The sequence below is a fragment of the Capsaspora owczarzaki genome, assembly GCF_000151315.2.
Source record: "Capsaspora owczarzaki ATCC 30864 unplaced genomic scaffold supercont2.2, whole genome shotgun sequence".
NCBI classification, from domain to species: Eukaryota; class Filasterea; order Ministeriida; family Capsasporidae; genus Capsaspora; species Capsaspora owczarzaki.
The window spans coordinates 1,711,629-1,726,300 of NW_011887293.1; the positions used below are offsets into that span (position 1 = coordinate 1,711,629).

The following is a 14,672-nucleotide window of genomic DNA, read 5'->3' on the forward strand; positions in this document are numbered from 1 at the left end:
AATGGTTTTCGCTGCAGGATCATTGACGCGCTTGTCGCAGATCGTGCTGCGCGCGCCCGTTTCCGCCGCTGCTCCTGTAACGCCATCGCTCTTTGCTGTGCTCTCGTTCGCCCCCCCCCCCTGCCCTCCCCCTCCCATTGATCGACTTGGGTGAGGGTTGTTGCTTTGCTCACAACGAGATTTTTTTTTTTTTTTTTTCCAGACCGTTCGTCGTTTCGCCTCGTTCGTTCCTGTTGCCGCTTCCGCTGACTCTGGTACGCATGCTACACTCTGCCACCCTACATCCAGCTTGCTCCTCTCTCTCTCTCTCTCTCGTCTCCTGCGTTTGTTGCTTTGAACGAAACTCAAACAAAAAGTCACCAAAACAAGGACGAAGATTTTTTTTTTTTTTTTTTTTTTTGGTTTTCCTTTCTCTTCTTCTTCTTCCACTTCCGAATGTGGGGGAGGGGGGATGAGCACAGCCAAACCAACGCTGTCTCTCCTGCCATCTGTCCTTTATGGTCACTTTGTCTGCGTCGTCGTCTCGTTCTTCAGTCGATCCAAAAAAGATCTGCGAATGAACGAACTGTTTTTTTTTGTCTTTTCTTTCTTTTTTACAAAATTTGCCTTTTTTTTTTTTTTTTTTTTTTTGATTTTCGTTCAATTCTTTGCCAATTTCACGTCAATCATTTTTGCTCGTGTCTTGCTTGAAATGCTAACGTTGGACTTTGCAAACAAAAACTTCCATCTCTCCTTTTTTTTTTTTTTGCTCGCAGCGAACAAGGTCTCGGTCGTCAACGGCATCCCAATGCTACGACTTGCGATCGGCGCCCACCCCGTCACGGCTTTCACGCTTGTGCCCGGCACTACGATCGGCTCGCTCGCCAAAAATATCGCTGATGAGCTTGGCGCAAAAGATCCGATACAGGTTGCGCTTGCGGACGGAACTCCGTTCTCCAGCTCGTCGGATGTCCGCATTCTCACAAAGACCCCGTTCAAGGTGGTTTCTGGCCAACGCCAGGCTGATATCAGCGTTTCGGAGGCAACAACAGCTGGTACGCGACCTGGTACTCTTTTTTTGTTTTCATATCCCATCTGGCACCCCCCCCCAATGTTTTTTGGTCGCTGATTTGTATTCGTATTTTGTGTGTTTTGATTTTTGCTTTTGGTTTTTGTGCACAGCTGCCCTCCATTCAGACAAGCTCAACCCCGAACTCGCGTCTGCAATCAAGCGCATGCAACACGTGCTTGATGTTGACAAGGAGATTGAGGACAAAAAGTGAGTTTCTTTTTTGTCGAAAGTCGTGTCTTCCTCAGCCAAACACCGCGTTCTTCTCACTTTCTTGCCCTTGCGCATTTGCAGGATTGAACTCGCGACGACGATCGGAAACATCTCTTCCGAGCTTGCGCCGCTGCAAAAGGTCAAGGACGAGCTCGATGTGAAGGCTGCCGCTCACACCAACCGCTTGGCATGGTTTGGTCTTGCCGCCATGTCGTTCCAGTTTGGCGTGCTCGCCCAGTTGACGTGGTTTGAGTATTCCTGGGATATTGTCGAACCCATCACCTACTTTGTGACATACTCGGCTGTCATTGGCGCGTACGCGTACTACGTGCTGACCAAGTCGAATTACGAGTTCACTGGCGTCCAGGAGCGCAAGTGGCTCCAGTTCTTGCATTCCCAGGGACCAAAGCGAGGCCTTGATATTCAGCGCTACAATCACCTGCGAGACTCACTCGCTGCCGCCGAGGCCAAGCTCGCTCAGCTGAAGACTATTCATTCCGATTAATTGCGGTTTTTTACGCTCGTTTCCGTCCCCCCCCCTTCATCCCCTGTTTGATTTGTGTGATTTAACTTTTTGCCACATCATTTTTCACCTGCTCGCTTGAAAAATCAGCGCCCTGTTTTTCCAAGTAAACTAGGAAATTTTGGTGGTACTCTTTCCTCCATCATTGCAACAAGTGACGAGTTATTGTGTCACAAGAAGCAACATCTTCCACCATGCCAAGTACTAGAGCACGATGAGACAGGAAGGGTGCGAGATAAGCCAGGCGGAAGGCAGCGAGGTATGGCATTCCTGACTGACTCCGAACTCAAAGTTAGCGAAAATCAACATTGCATGAGCTCGAGGTTTGAAAAAAAAAAAAAAAGACGAAATGGATGGCGCTTTTGCATTTGAATGGAACCAAAAAAATTCACATGCCACAGCGACTTTTAAGCAATGACCTTCAGCGAGCGACCAACTTCGATGAAAGCATCCACAGCGCGGTCAAGCTGCTCGCGGGTGTGGGAAGCCGAGATTTGAACGCGAATACGAGCTTTGCCTGGATGTCACGAACAACAACACATCAATCGTCAGAGGTTTTGTGCAAAAGCTTTCAAAAGAACGACGCGTGAGATTGTGCACACTCACCCTTGGGGACGACGGGGAAGCTGAAGCCAATAACGTAAATGCCCTTCTTGAGCATGGCGTCAGCAAATTCAGAGGCGAGCCGAGCATCGCCAAGCCAAACGGGGCAGATGGGATGGTGCTTATCACCCTACAGCGCGCAGCCAGCAAAAAGGACATGAGAAGGGTTCCAAAAGGTGGTGTGAGTGCATCACGAATACTTAACACAGAGAAAGAGGAGAAAAAAAATTGCCAATGTCTAGCGTACAAGAATCGTGAAGCCAGCCTTCGTCATGCGCTCGCGGAAGTGAGTCGTGTTTGAGGCGACAGTCTGGCAGAGCGACGTATCGCGCTGGAGAATGTCAAACGCCTTGCTCGAGGCACCAACGACAGCGGGGGCGAGCGTGTTCGAGAAAAGGTACGGGCGCGCGCGCTGACGAAGCAGGTCAATCACAGCCTGCGGACCGGTGGTGTAGCCGCCAGAAGCGCCACCCATGGCCTTGCCGAGGGTCGAGTTGATGATGTCGACACGGCCGACGACATTCAAGAACTCTTCCGTACCGCTGTATGACCAAACACAAAAAAAAATAAATATTAAAAAGTTTGAAACAAAAAAAAAAAAAACAAAAAAAAGAGGATTGAGCGGACAGCAAACGAGACCAGCCACGCCCTCAAAGCCCGTTTGTACTCACCGGCCCGTCTTGCCAAAGAAGCCTGTAGCATGGCACTCGTCGATGAACACCAGCGCGTTGTACTTTTCAGCAAGATCACAAATCTCCTTGAGCGGAGCGACGTTGCCATCCATGCTGAAGACACCGTCAGTGACAATCATGCGCATGCGCGCGTTCTTGCTGGCCTCGAGTTGAGCAGTCAAGTCTGTGGACGGGCGTGATGTGGGTGTGCGTTTTTTTTTTTTGTTTTTTTTTTTTTTTTTTTGGATTCCAAGGCAGGAAGTCAGTTCATGTTACCCACTTTGTCTCTCGCACGTTAAGCTGTAAATCACACTCACCTGCAATGTCGCGATGCTTGTACTTGTACTTTTGCGCCTTGCAGAGACGGATGCCGTCAATGATGGAGGCATGGTTGAGTTCGTCGCTGATGACGGCGTCCTCGGCTGTGAGCAGCGTTTCGAAAATGCCTGCGTTGGCATCAAAGCAGCTGGGGAACAGAATGGCATCTTCACGACCGTGGAAGGCGGCGATCTTCTTTTCGAGATCCTTGTGAATGTCCTGCAGAAAAGAGTCAAGTGTATATGTTCGGTCAGTTTCGGACTGGACGCTCACCTCCAAACGGTTTGCATCATCACCAAAGAAGCTTTTGAGAAGCGTTGCTCGTGTTCGACGAGCAGTGGTCATTGCTTCAAGTGCGTCGTCGTCGTTACCTGCGTGCCGCAAATGAAGCGGACCGAGCTGAGGCCAGCGCCGTGAGTGACGAGCGCCTCCTTGGCAGCATCGACGACCTGACAAATCATCCATTCAAACAATCAAAGCAGTCACAAGCAAACCGAGAGTGAGCTTTTGGTTTTTTTGCTTTGGGAACGAAGCCAAGCGATCACGAATGGAACAAGGAAGTGCAGCTTGGCAAAGGCCTTGAACTCGCTCGTATGCGTCTGCCTGTGCAAATTGCATATGATGATGATGATGATGATGATGATGAAGATGAGCGTCTGCGTCGTTACCTCGGGGTGGTTTGCAAGGCCAAGGTAGTTGTTTGCGCAAAAGTTGAGGACGGGCTGCGAGCCGGACGAAGCGACCGTGATGAGGGCGGACTGCGGCGAGGTGATCACTCGCTCGGCCTTGAAGGTGCCAGCGGCGCGGATCTCGGCCAGCTGTGCGTTGGCAATGTCGGTGAGCTTGTTGCGCGCGGCGGAGGTCGAGTACGCACTCGCAGGCGCAGAAGCAAGCAGGCGACCGAGCACTGTGTGAATCCCATAAAGCAGCATGGCACAGCACAGCATTGAGCACGTATGTAGGTTGTTGGATCAACATTCAATCATGAGCAAACAAAGAAGAGATGGAGCAAAAGGATGGAGCAAAGGGTAGAGCGAGAGGGGATAAGGGGGATAAGGGATCATATAAGGGATCCTATGAAGCGACGTACTGGTCAAACGAGAGGAAGCAGAGGATGCCATTTGTTGGGAGAGAAAAAAACAAGGAGTGCAAGAATATTAATAAGGCTACAACAATTCAAAAAGCAAGACCTCTACTCTATTTCATGGGGGTGTGCTGTAGGAGCTAATAGTGATTTATTGCGCGACATTGCGCCACACTTTTTGCAACGTGGGTCGAATGCCTCACAAAACTCACAAAAGTGAGCTGAGCTGCACGGAGCGAGCTTTTGGAGGAAAACCATTGGAAGAATTTAACTACTGGACGAACGCGGTTGCGATACTTGAGCGGCAGATTGTGGTTGTCGTTGCTGAGGTACGGATTGCGACTGCTGCTGCTGCTGCTGCCGCTGAGCTTGCTGCTGAGATTGTTGCTGACTTTGCTGGTGGGCACTACGAATACGCGCCACGTCGGCCACGGCAGTATTCAGTCGGTCGAGGTCGTCTTGTTTCAGCCACTTTGCCGCATGCGCCACATCAGCTCCTGCCAGGATGAGAACGCGCGCAACAGAGCTGTGCTGTCGAACGATGGCGTAGAAAAGAGCCGCGTGGTCGGAGGTCGTGGTGATGAGATTCACGTCCGCCTTCGCCTTGATGAGATCCACCACGATTCTCTCTTGCCCCCGTTGACTGGCAGCCATGAGTGCCGTCCACCCGCCATGCGATCGCGCGTTGATATCGGCACCACCGGCAAGCAGCGCGCGCACGGCAAACAGCTGGCCTTCCGCCGCGGCACGCATCAGAGGCGTGTTTCCGGAAGAGTCCTTCACATCGGGCCGCACGCCGTGCTTCAGTAGGTTTGATATGACGGCATCGTGTCCAAAAGCGGCTGCTTGAAAGATGCACGCTGTGCCATCGGGCGATACGTAATTCGGATTGGCGCCCGCCTGCAGCAGCGCCGCCACGGCATCAGCGTGGCCTTCTTTGCACGCCGTGAGCAGCGCCGTCCATCCGCGGTTGTTGGGCTGGTCCACTCGGGCCCCGCGACTGGCCAGCACGGGAATGAGATGTGCATGACCATTCCGTGCAGCACCAAACAAGGCATTGACACCAGTGCGGGTCGTCAGGTGCACGTCGGCGCCGGCGTCCAGCAAGATTTGGACAATGCCAGTATATCCGTTCGACGCCGCGCTAATCAGCGCAGTGAATCCGTCCTTGTTCTGGGCGTTGAGCATTGTGTCGCGCACTTGTCGCATGCGCAGTAACCGCTGCACGTTGAGCTCGTCGTTCTTGGTCGCAGCCATGTAGAGCGGCGTCAGCGGCGCAAGCTCAGTCGTCACCGCAGCGCCACGCAACGAGCGGCCCGGCCCAGCAGTCGTATCGCGCGAAGCGGTGCTTGCACTCGTGAATGACCGGCTCGCTTGGGAGTGGACTTGGGATTGGACTCGGGCGGGAGCATGAGGCGAGGTCGGAAACCACTGCTGAACGGTGCACAGAGCGCGGCCACTCGCAAGTCCGCCACCAACACGAGCTGACAGAGCATGCAAGGAGGATGAGGAGGGGCGACTCCGAGGACTGGCGGGTGGTGGGTGGTCGGCGGCGACGAGGCTGGCAAGGCGGCGCTGTTGTGCTCCAGTGCACGCTCCAGCAGCAAGAGCAGCAGCAGCAGCAGGAGGAGGAGACTGCTCCAGCCGCAGGTGGAGAGCAGCAGCAGTGCGCTCAAGCCGAGGCAGCGATCGCGATCGCACTGCGAGTGAGGCGAGCATTATAAGAAAAAAAAAAAGCAAGACTGCTCAGACAGCTCAGACAAGACCCCAAAAAGCAACGAAATAAACAAATAAGTACAGTGGATGGCTGCTGGGTCTAGACACAAAAAATCGAGTGAGAGAGACAATTGGCTTTGACTGCAACTGAATTACAGTGTATTGGAACCAATAAGTAATAGCGTGGAAAAAGCGAGAAGAGAGACGGCGGTCGATGAAGGAGCAACACGCGACCAGACTCAGTGGCCTGCAAACTCATCAACAGCAAAGACAGGAGTGCCGTCTGGCTGAACGGCAGCCGCGCCGGCGGCTTTGCGCTCGCGTTCATCAATCGCACGGAGCAGGCCGCGGCGAACAACGCTGTCGGATGCAGTGTCAAAGACTGTACGCCCTTGATTGTTGGTAAGTGTAGGACTGGCGCCTGCAGCAATCAATTGCGCGCAAACTGAGGTGTGAGCATTGCTCGCCGCGTGCATGAGAGGTGTCCAACCCTCGGCGTCCGCAAGGTCCATGTCGGCGCCAGCTTGAATCAGCCGCTCGACGACCGCTTCATGGCCTTCGCTGGATGCAACACAGAGCATCGACATGCCCGATGCTTGGCTTGTCGTGTTGGGATCCGCGCCAGCGCTCATGAGCTCGGCAGCAATGTCGGCAAACTTGTTAATCACGGCGCTCAACAGGGGTGTGGTGCTCTCCGAGTCATCCATGCCCGTGTTGAGAATGCGCACGAGCTCTTGTTCGTTCGACAGTCCTGCAGCCAAAAGAAGGCGAATCGCTTCGAGATGCCCGGCTTCGGCTGCGTAGGTGAAGGCGCTGCCGCCCGTCGCATCATACGCGTTCCACTTTGCGCCTGCTTCGAGGAGCGAGCGAGTAATGGCCGCGTCGCCGATGCTGGCAGCAGCCATCAGGGGTGTCCACCCGTCCTTGTTACGCTCATTAATATTGGCTGCCGAGGCGACCAGCAAATCCACCACAGCAGCATGCCCGTTCGCCACCGCATGGAGCAGGGGTGACCAGCCGTCCTTGTCCCGCAGCGACGTGGACGCACCCGATTCCAGCAGCGCCCTTACGATTGCTGCATGGCCGCGACTCGCCGCGCTCGTCAAGGGAACCCACCCATCCTTGTTGCTGATGCCCGAGCGCGCATTCGCGCGTAATAGCAGGCGAACGATAGAGTGCATGCCACCGTCAGCGGCATAGTTTAGAGCGGTCGCACCAGATGCGTCGCGGACATTCGGCTTGGCGTTGGCTTTCAACAGCAGCCGCACAATCTGTTCGTTGTTGAGGTTGACGGCACGGATGAGCGGCGTCCAGCCGTCTGGGCCGTCTGCCAAATTCACACACTCGGGGTGCTCGGCAATACACTGCTCGACGAGTGGAAGGTGGCTCGCAATGATGGCTGCTGGGAGCCGGGTGGAATTGCCGTCAAGAGCGGGGGAAGCTGGCGATGCGGTTGCGGTGACAGTTGGCACAAGCGGCGGCGTAGAAGTAGCCGGAGCCACATGCGAAAGCGGAGAGGAGGAGGAGGAAGAGACAGAAACAGCAACAGCAGCAGCATCAGCAGCAACAGAGGGCGAAGGATCAACCGGAGTCGACGGGGCACGCAAATCGATTGTGGAGGCTTGATGTTCGCCAGAAGGCTGGACGAGTGTCGAGCGCAGATTGGCAAAGATAAGGCGACATCGCTCATCCAACGCCAGTGCTTCAGCCGTTTGACCTGACGTTGCTGTTGTCAACGAGGTATTGGCCAAACCAGACTCCAACAAGAGTTTGACAACTGCCGAGTGTCCCCGGGATGAGGCGTGCATGAGCGCAGTCCAGCCGGCCTGGTCTTGAGCATCGACATTCGCATTCGCATTGAGAAGGGCTTGTACTAGCCACACTCGACCACGAGCGGCAGCGTCCATCAGAACAGTTTGACCATCGCTGGTGGCAGCATTGGGATTGGCGTTGGCCGCCAGCAGTGCCAAGACTACATCCACCTGATCTACGCTGACAGCATACGTGAGAGGGGTGGCGCGTGTCTGCTTGTTGGTGGCCTCAGTGTTGGCGCGAGCCGAGAGTAGCGCGCAAACAACCTTCCAAGAGCCTTTGGATGCTGCATAGCTCAATGCCGTGTCGCCATGCGCAGTTGGAGTATCTGGATTGGCCTGTGCAGCGAGCAACACATTAACGATGGCCGGATCACCCGACGCTGCAGCATGGACGATCGGTGGTGCGAGGCTGCTTGGGTCGAGGGTATTCACAAAATCGACCGGGCGGGGCGCGCCTGAAGCAAGAGTTCGCGCTTGCCGTAGTCGACTCAAGGTTGCAGCAATAGCCAGCTCTGAACTCGCGGCAGCGAGTGGCGGAATCTGGCGTGGATTGGACGACGAGGAGGACGACGCGGAGGATGGATTCAAGGTCAACGCGGATGCTGCGTGCCCGCTCGCCTGCGCTAATATTGGCGAAAGTTTGCTCTCCGTCGTGGATTCTTGAACTTGCTTCTTGGATTCTTGTTGTGCTTGTTGTGCTTGTTGTGCTTGCTGTGCTTGTTGAGGTTTTGAGCTGGCCTTGTCCGACTTGCTTCCCTTCGCGCTTGGTCCCAGCTGCAATGGCTTTGCTGCAACACTTGTTTGCGCTCCGGATCCAGATGACTGTGATGATGATGGCAATCCCCTTGGTGGTGATGGTGGGTTGGTGTTCGACACGCGGTTGGCTGGCTTTGCATTTGCATTGAGGCGGTCGTCCGTCCATGTTCGCACTCGCTTCAGCATGGATGACCCAGCGCCAGCACCGGCCCCAGACCCAGATCCAGGCTCAGATCCAGATCCAGCTCCAGCTCGAGAGTCAGATGCTGCAGCTGCAATGGTGGTCGCTGCAGATACGTCTCGCGCGGGAGTCTTGCGGTCGAGGTTTGGCTTGAGCCGTGTTCCAGGCCGCCGTGCATCAGCAGCAGCAGCACCAGTAGTAGTAATCTTAGTAGCAGTCTTAGTCGTAGGAATGGCTGACGCGTGAGCGAGGCGGACGAGCGGCCGTCGCAGATTCGCTGCTGCCATGCTCAGCATCGTGTTTGGCGATGAGAGTGAATTGGAATAGACTGGTCAAAGGCAAGGAAAGATCGAAGGAATGGTGCACATTGATCTATTCATATGGAAAATGCAGTACAAAGCGCTCGATGGGCTGGGTGGAATTACAAGGGGACTTGGCAACCTACAGTATTCCGCAACGTTGGCGCATTGGCAGGGGAGCTGCGTTGCTGCAGCTAGTTTGCAGCGAAAGAGAGAGAAACACCTCTAATATACTAACGTAAAATTTACAATTTGATGCAACAAAAGCATGCGAGAAAACACGGCTCAAAGGGGCAGTCGCAGCTGCTGGCCATTGCTTGATCTACATCACCTCGAGGCTGGGAACGCGGCCTTTGGGGCCCATGCCACTGCCGGGCGAACCAACCTGGGAATTACTGGAGCCATTTTTAGGGTAAGAAGTGCTGGGAGCTGAGACAATGCGAAGCTGGCCTAGCACCTCGGGAGGAAAGTATGCGAGCTGGGCAATGTTCCCTTCACTGAGCGCCGCCATGGCAGCGGCAAGCATGGGGGTCATGAGCTTGTACGGCAAGCCTTCATCATCCACGTCGGGGGTGCGTTGAAGCGTTGCCGCTCCGGCAGTTGGCTGTGAAGGCGAGCCAGGAAAGCTGATAAAGTCGTTCATCATGTAATGCGCCGACGAGGGCGTGACGGGCGAGCTGACTCCCGATAGAGTGCTGAAACTCGAGGAGGTTGCGACGCTCGACAGGGTGCTGAAGCTCGAAGAGGTTGCAACACTGGATCCCGACGAAGCACCGGCAGCCGCAGCTGCTGCAGCAGCAGTAATGGAAGCAGTTGGGTGGTGTGGCGGTGTGTGTGGCGGACGTGGCAGCCCATGAATGCTGGACGGTCGGGGTCGCAACGCTTGGACACGATTTCGCGATTGCTGGGTTGCAGAATCACGGTTGAGATTGCCTGTCGAGTCAGGTGCAACAAACGAGTGTCTTGTAAGAGAGGTGCTGCTTGATCCAGCGCTGGTAGTCGAGCTCGTGGTACTGGAATCTCGAGACACCTCGAACAGCGGCGGATGCTGCTGCTGCTGTCGCCTGCTGCTGTTGGTTGTCGTTTCGTCCTGACGATGTATCCGTCGTTCGCGCGCAGGTTGGCTTGTAGCGTACGGACTTGCGTCTGGCAATTGACGCCGAGCCTCGTACGCTTGGAGCATCGAGTACAGCTCATCCACCGTCGAGTACTCGAACAGTTCGGCCTCCACCAAGCTCGCTGGCCTGCTATTCTGCGAGCTTGCTTGTCCTGTTGATTCGAGCACTGTTTCTTGGCCATCCACCGTGACAACCATTGACCTTGGTCGCCTGATGTGGGACGGAGGGGCATATGCAGACGCCGAGTGGCGATTCATGGTCGAGAACAACGGCGCGGAGCTGGTTTTTAGCGGCGAAGCAGTTTGCTGCAAGGTCGAATCGACAGACGTGCTTGATTTTGGTGGTGGAAACTGCCTCTGCTGAGATGGCTGAGATTGGTGGGAATGCTGAGGCTGCTGTTGTGAAGATACCGGTGGCTGTTCAGACACGTGTGCATGAACTGGGCGAAACAGCGGCGAAGCGGCCAGATTCGACACCGACGACGACGACGATGATTGCCTTTTCGGCTGTTGCTGCGGCTGGTTGGACGCAGCGCTTTTGGATGGACTTGACTGCTGTGTAGAAGCAGACACGACAGGAGAGAATGCCGTTGGATGCACGAGCCGGTTGGGCGGGGTGCCTCGGAGCTGAGCGAATGCTTGTTGCTGCTCAAATTGGCGTGCTTGCTTCCCAACCAGCAGCGAATACCTGCGCTGTCCGTTCGGAGTTGGAACCAGCACCGCCGTAGACGATGCAGACGACGGCAGCAATGGCACTGACGACCCCGACGCCTCAACCGCAGGCGACGAGGACTGCTCTGTAATCAGCTCGAGCGGCTGGGACTGGCGGTGTTGTGGAGCAAATTCCAAACTGAGATTGGCGGAATTTCGCTGCAGCGGGCCTCGCGCACTTCCAACGCGCTGCAATTGCCGGTGAGAGGACCCGCTTTGGCTCTGCTCGGCAGTGAACTTGCGGAGGTTGCTGCTCTTGCTGCTCGAAGGAGGCTCGTCGGCAGGCGCAGAGGAGGTCTGAGTGTGGTGCTGCTGCGAGGAGTGGTGACGGGACGAGACCGCAGGAAAAGTCGAATTTGGAAGCGAGTGGTTTGCACTCTTGCTCGAATTCGGTGGGTTCGACAGCTGCGGCTGACGGCCACTGCTACTACTGGTACTGGCACTGGTACTGGCACTGGTACTGGTACTGGAGGAGGCAGGTGCAGTGGTCGCTGTACGGCTGCTGCTGGCTGCTGGTGGAAGAGGAGGAGCGAGATTGAAAGAATGGGTTGAAACGCGCGATGACTCGACACCCGAATGATTCACGTCCGTCGACGACGACACCGCAGTGGTGGTGGTGGTAGTTGGCAACGGTGCGGATGGAAGCGAGGATGGATTCTTCGAGCTTGTAATGGAGGTAGTATTGAAATTGTTGGTGGTGGGATCCAACACTAGAAGTGACTGGCGAGTGAGCGGATGGAGTGGTTCCAGTTCTGGTAATTCCAACGCCCAGTCGCAGCCCGATTTGGGCGACATGGCGGTCAATCCGGACGACGGCGACGATGCAGGCACCGGTGACGAAGGCATTGAAGCAGCGCGTGGGTTTTTGATTGAGGAAGAAGAAGATGAAAAAGAATAAGAATAAGAATTAACAAAAAAAAAAGAAAAAAAAAAAAAGGTTCGGTCTTGTCAACAGAGAAATCGGAATTGGCTTTTCTGAGGTGGCGAGCAAAAGGTAGAAACAGTCAGGGCTGAAACCAGTGATACATACAGTACAAAGGTGCGTGTGTACGAGATGGAAGAGGGGGTTTGAGAGGCAAGCAACGACGCGACGAAAGGAAAATCGGAGGAAGAGGAAATGAACGCAAAGAACCATCAACGACGACGGAACCAACCGAAAAGCGAGCCCCCGCAAAAGCAAAAAAGAATAATCACAAAGGTAGATGAGTTTGACAAGTTATCACTGTGTAGGTTTTGAAGTACCTGGTTTCGATTGCTTTTTGTGAATCGGCAACAAGAAGAGTGAGTTTGGGAAAATGGCTTACCTGTTTTCGTTTTGTTTTTTCTGAAGATCGGGGCAGCACGCCACTCTTGCTAAGAAATCAAAGAAACAAAAAACAAAGATTAGAGCGTGGAAGGGAAAAGGTAAACACACGAAACGCCTACCAGTAACACGGCTTGAGTGGGAAAATTAAAATTTAAACCAAGAACCAAAAGTTGGATTCAAGCAGCGTTCTTCTTTGCAGACTTCCTTCTTGTTGTTGTTATTGTTATTGTTATTGTTGTCTGAGCCAAATCAGATCATGTGCTCGACTTGACAGGATTTGTTGCCTATCCACAGCTTGCGAGCTATCCTTGCGCTCGAGTGTTCCGATCTTGAGCGAGCGAAATCCCGCCATCTGTTCAGCCGTGTGGTCTTTACAGGGAGTACGAGCATTCAGCGTCACTCAAGTACTTCAGCCACAAGACGCGTAAGTTGAGGAGGGAGTTTTGTGCTTTCAAACGGGGGAGGGAGGGAAGGAAAGGGAAGTGGCGGACGGTGATGAGCGAGCATGGAATAAAACTTCACATGGATTGTATTGCCACACACACACACCACACACACACACACAAAAACCCAAACAAAATACAACAGTCAAGTGCCAGAGACAACTCGCCACCTGGGATGCCAGGCCAGTTTTGAAAAAAGCAAAAATTAAGCATTCACCACCGACAAGTAATCCTTAATTTCAGCCATCGAGAGAACGCGGTAGCCCTTCTGGTCTGCAATGCCAATTTCAATGTTGTGCTCCGTCATTTGACCCTCGAATCCCTCCTTGAGGGTGAGAATGGCCGTGTGGATTGCGTCTTCCAACTCGATCGTTTCAGTGTACCGCTTTTCCAAAAAGGTGCGGGCGTTAAGCATGTTCTTGCCAATGGCAGAAGCCTTCCAGGCCCAGTATGAGCCGGAGGGATCAACTTGATAGAGGGAAGGGCCCTTGACACTGTCGTAGCCGGCAACAAGCAGCGAGACGCCGAATGGTCGGACACCTCCGCTTTGTGTGTACTCTTGCATGACGGATGCAACCTCACGCACGAGTTGTGATGTCGGCATGCTTTCGCCATATGTGGTATAATACTGCTGGGCAATCTTGCGTGCCTGGCGAAAGTCAAAGAGATTTGTTGGAGTGAGCGATAGTTTTTTTTTTCCCCAGTCAAAGCAGTTCAAGCTGTCCGGGGGAGGATCCAAATTGATCAAGAGTGTGGATCCAGGCCCAATTCATATTCACATTCCCCCCAACGACGATGCACAAGCTCCAACTGAAGCCAAACCGTTGCGAAACTGGTTGACACTTCCCGCCCCGCCCCGCTTCGTCAACACACAGACCTGCACCAACCACAACAGCTTTTTCGAGGGTCTCACCTTGCGCAACAAGACGCGAGAATCTGGACCCATTCCGCTGTAGACAAAGCCAACCTTGTCGTTGATGCTCGAGACCTTTTGCAAGGACGACTCGTCAATGAGGGCCGTGGGCAGCTTCTTCTCGGTGGCAATAACGACGCCGTTCACCGCTGTTGCAACAAACAACAAGACAGCGACATCGGTCAAGATGAGTGCAACGACGATTGAGAGAAGTGAAGGACGGGCAAGGATCGCGCTCGACCGACTCTCTCACCCGCCAGTCAGTCAGCCAGCCAACCAGCCAACCAACTCCAAAACGCATCCCATCACAAACTCAACCCAAGTCAGAGCGATTGAGATGAGCTTGAGCAGGTTCAACAAAAGAGAGAGAGAGAGAGAGAAAAAAAGTCGCGAAACTTCGTTCTCGATCTCCCGTTGAATCAGCGAATGCGACGAACGCCTGCGTTGCAACGACAGCAACGTCCAAAGGCAGCTTGCTTTTGTCAAATCAGATGAACGAGAACGAGGACAGCGCAGTGAAACCCCGTGCCCAACGCACAAACAGGGCAGCCGTTCATGAAAAATACAAATACAATACAATGAAAGTTTCGCGATCTCAACTTTTTTTTTTTTTTTTTTTTTTTTTTTTTTGCTGGAACTGCATTACAAAAAACGCCAAACCCCGAAACCACCAGCTGCAGCTTGCGTTTCGAGTGCGGGCTTGGGGTTACCTTTGATGCCGACAGAAGTAGTGCCGCCTTGGACTGCGTTCAGGGCGTATTCGATCTGGACGAGCTTGCCAGACGGGCTGAACGTTGTCAATGAGAAACCATAGCGTTCTGACATTGTGCGCTTTCAGAGAAAAAGAGACTGAGACATTTCTCTTTTTTTAGAAAAGAGAAGAGGTAACAAAGAAGTCAAAGTAGTAATCATGAACAGAAGAACGCGATGTTGGACAAGTGCTGCAAGGTAACGAG

The 14,672-nt window shown here is 53.8% G+C and overlaps 6 protein-coding genes across 7 annotated transcripts; 1 reads left to right on the plus strand and 5 right to left on the minus strand.

Moving 5' to 3' along the window:
* Nucleotide 1: 1 nt before the first annotated feature.
* CAOG_01714 (coiled-coil domain-containing protein) lies at nt 2-1,766 on the plus strand (the record flags this gene model as incomplete). The annotated part of the gene is made up of 5 exons (XM_004364525.2): nt 2-76; nt 203-254; nt 756-1,034; nt 1,162-1,258; nt 1,343-1,766. The coding sequence occupies 5 exons, from the start codon at nt 2-4 to the stop codon at nt 1,764-1,766; spliced, it is 927 nt and encodes a 308-aa protein (XP_004364582.2).
* A 361-nt stretch (nt 1,767-2,127) lies between these two features.
* Nucleotides 2,128-4,510, minus strand: CAOG_01715. 2 transcript variants are annotated; one of them, XM_004364526.2, is made up of 8 exons: nt 4,467-4,510; nt 4,045-4,283; nt 3,748-3,825; nt 3,376-3,595; nt 3,059-3,242; nt 2,635-2,929; nt 2,391-2,517; nt 2,128-2,301 (listed from the first exon to the last, which is right to left on the minus strand). In XM_004364526.2, exons 1-8 carry the CDS (start codon nt 4,495-4,497, stop codon nt 2,192-2,194), a joined length of 1,284 nt encoding a protein of 427 aa, XP_004364583.2. In that variant the 5' UTR covers nt 4,498-4,510; the 3' UTR covers nt 2,128-2,191. The 2 variants fall into 2 exon arrangements, with proteins under 2 accessions (XP_004364583.2, XP_011270060.1); XM_011271758.1 differs by having other exon boundaries at nt 3,748-3,979.
* A 78-nt stretch (nt 4,511-4,588) lies between these two features.
* On the minus strand, nt 4,589-6,189 carry CAOG_01716 (hypothetical protein). The gene has a single exon (XM_004364527.2). The coding sequence runs from the start codon at nt 6,177-6,179 to the stop codon at nt 4,728-4,730; it is 1,452 nt and encodes a 483-aa protein (XP_004364584.1). The 5' UTR covers nt 6,180-6,189; the 3' UTR covers nt 4,589-4,727.
* A 128-nt stretch (nt 6,190-6,317) lies between these two features.
* CAOG_01717 (hypothetical protein) lies at nt 6,318-9,246 on the minus strand. Its single transcript, XM_004364528.2, has one exon. The coding sequence runs from the start codon at nt 9,221-9,223 to the stop codon at nt 6,416-6,418; it is 2,808 nt and encodes a 935-aa protein (XP_004364585.1). The 5' UTR covers nt 9,224-9,246; the 3' UTR covers nt 6,318-6,415.
* A 42-nt stretch (nt 9,247-9,288) lies between these two features.
* On the minus strand, nt 9,289-12,326 carry CAOG_01718 (hypothetical protein). Its single transcript, XM_004364529.2, has 2 exons — nt 12,297-12,326; nt 9,289-12,029 (listed from the first exon to the last, which is right to left on the minus strand). The coding sequence occupies exon 2, from the start codon at nt 11,898-11,900 to the stop codon at nt 9,549-9,551; it is 2,352 nt and encodes a 783-aa protein (XP_004364586.2). The 5' UTR covers nt 11,901-12,029; nt 12,297-12,326; the 3' UTR covers nt 9,289-9,548.
* A 534-nt stretch (nt 12,327-12,860) lies between these two features.
* Nucleotides 12,861-14,569, minus strand: CAOG_01719 (proteasome subunit alpha type-2). Its single transcript, XM_004364530.2, has 3 exons — nt 14,427-14,569; nt 13,717-13,865; nt 12,861-13,452 (listed from the first exon to the last, which is right to left on the minus strand). Exons 1-3 carry the CDS (start codon nt 14,539-14,541, stop codon nt 13,009-13,011), a joined length of 708 nt encoding a protein of 235 aa, XP_004364587.1. The 5' UTR covers nt 14,542-14,569; the 3' UTR covers nt 12,861-13,008.
* Nucleotides 14,570-14,672: the final 103 nt, after the last annotated feature.

Bases quoted from the DNA above. Each gene is read 5' to 3' on its own strand.
- CAOG_01715 (XM_004364526.2), bottom strand. From the start codon at position 4,497: ATGGCATCCTCTGCTTCCTCTCGTTTGACCA. The intron at 3,596-3,747 runs GTAACGACGACG...TCTTTTCTGCAG, and splicing joins GCTTCATTTGCGGCACGCAG to GACATTCACAAGGATCTCGA. The intron at 2,930-3,058 runs GTGAGTACAAAC...TTGGTCATACAG, and splicing joins TTCTTTGGCAAGACGGGCCG to CGGTACGGAAGAGTTCTTGA.
- CAOG_01716 (XM_004364527.2), bottom strand. From the start codon at position 6,179: ATGCTCGCCTCACTCGCAGTGCGATCGCGATCGCTGCCTCGGCTTGAG.
- CAOG_01717 (XM_004364528.2), bottom strand. From the start codon at position 9,223: ATGCTGAGCATGGCAGCAGCGAATCTGCGACGGCCGCTCGTCCGCCTC.
- CAOG_01718 (XM_004364529.2), bottom strand. From the start codon at position 11,900: ATGCCTTCGTCACCGGTGCCTGCATCGTCGCCGTCGTCCGGATTGACC.
- CAOG_01719 (XM_004364530.2), bottom strand. From the start codon at position 14,541: ATGTCAGAACGCTATGGTTTCTCATTGACAACGTTCAGCCCGTCTGGC. The intron at 13,866-14,426 runs GTAACCCCAAGC...TTGTTGCAACAG, and splicing joins TACTTCTGTCGGCATCAAAG to CGGTGAACGGCGTCGTTATT. The intron at 13,453-13,716 runs GTGAGACCCTCG...GACTTTCGCCAG, and splicing joins CTCGCGTCTTGTTGCGCAAG to GCACGCAAGATTGCCCAGCA.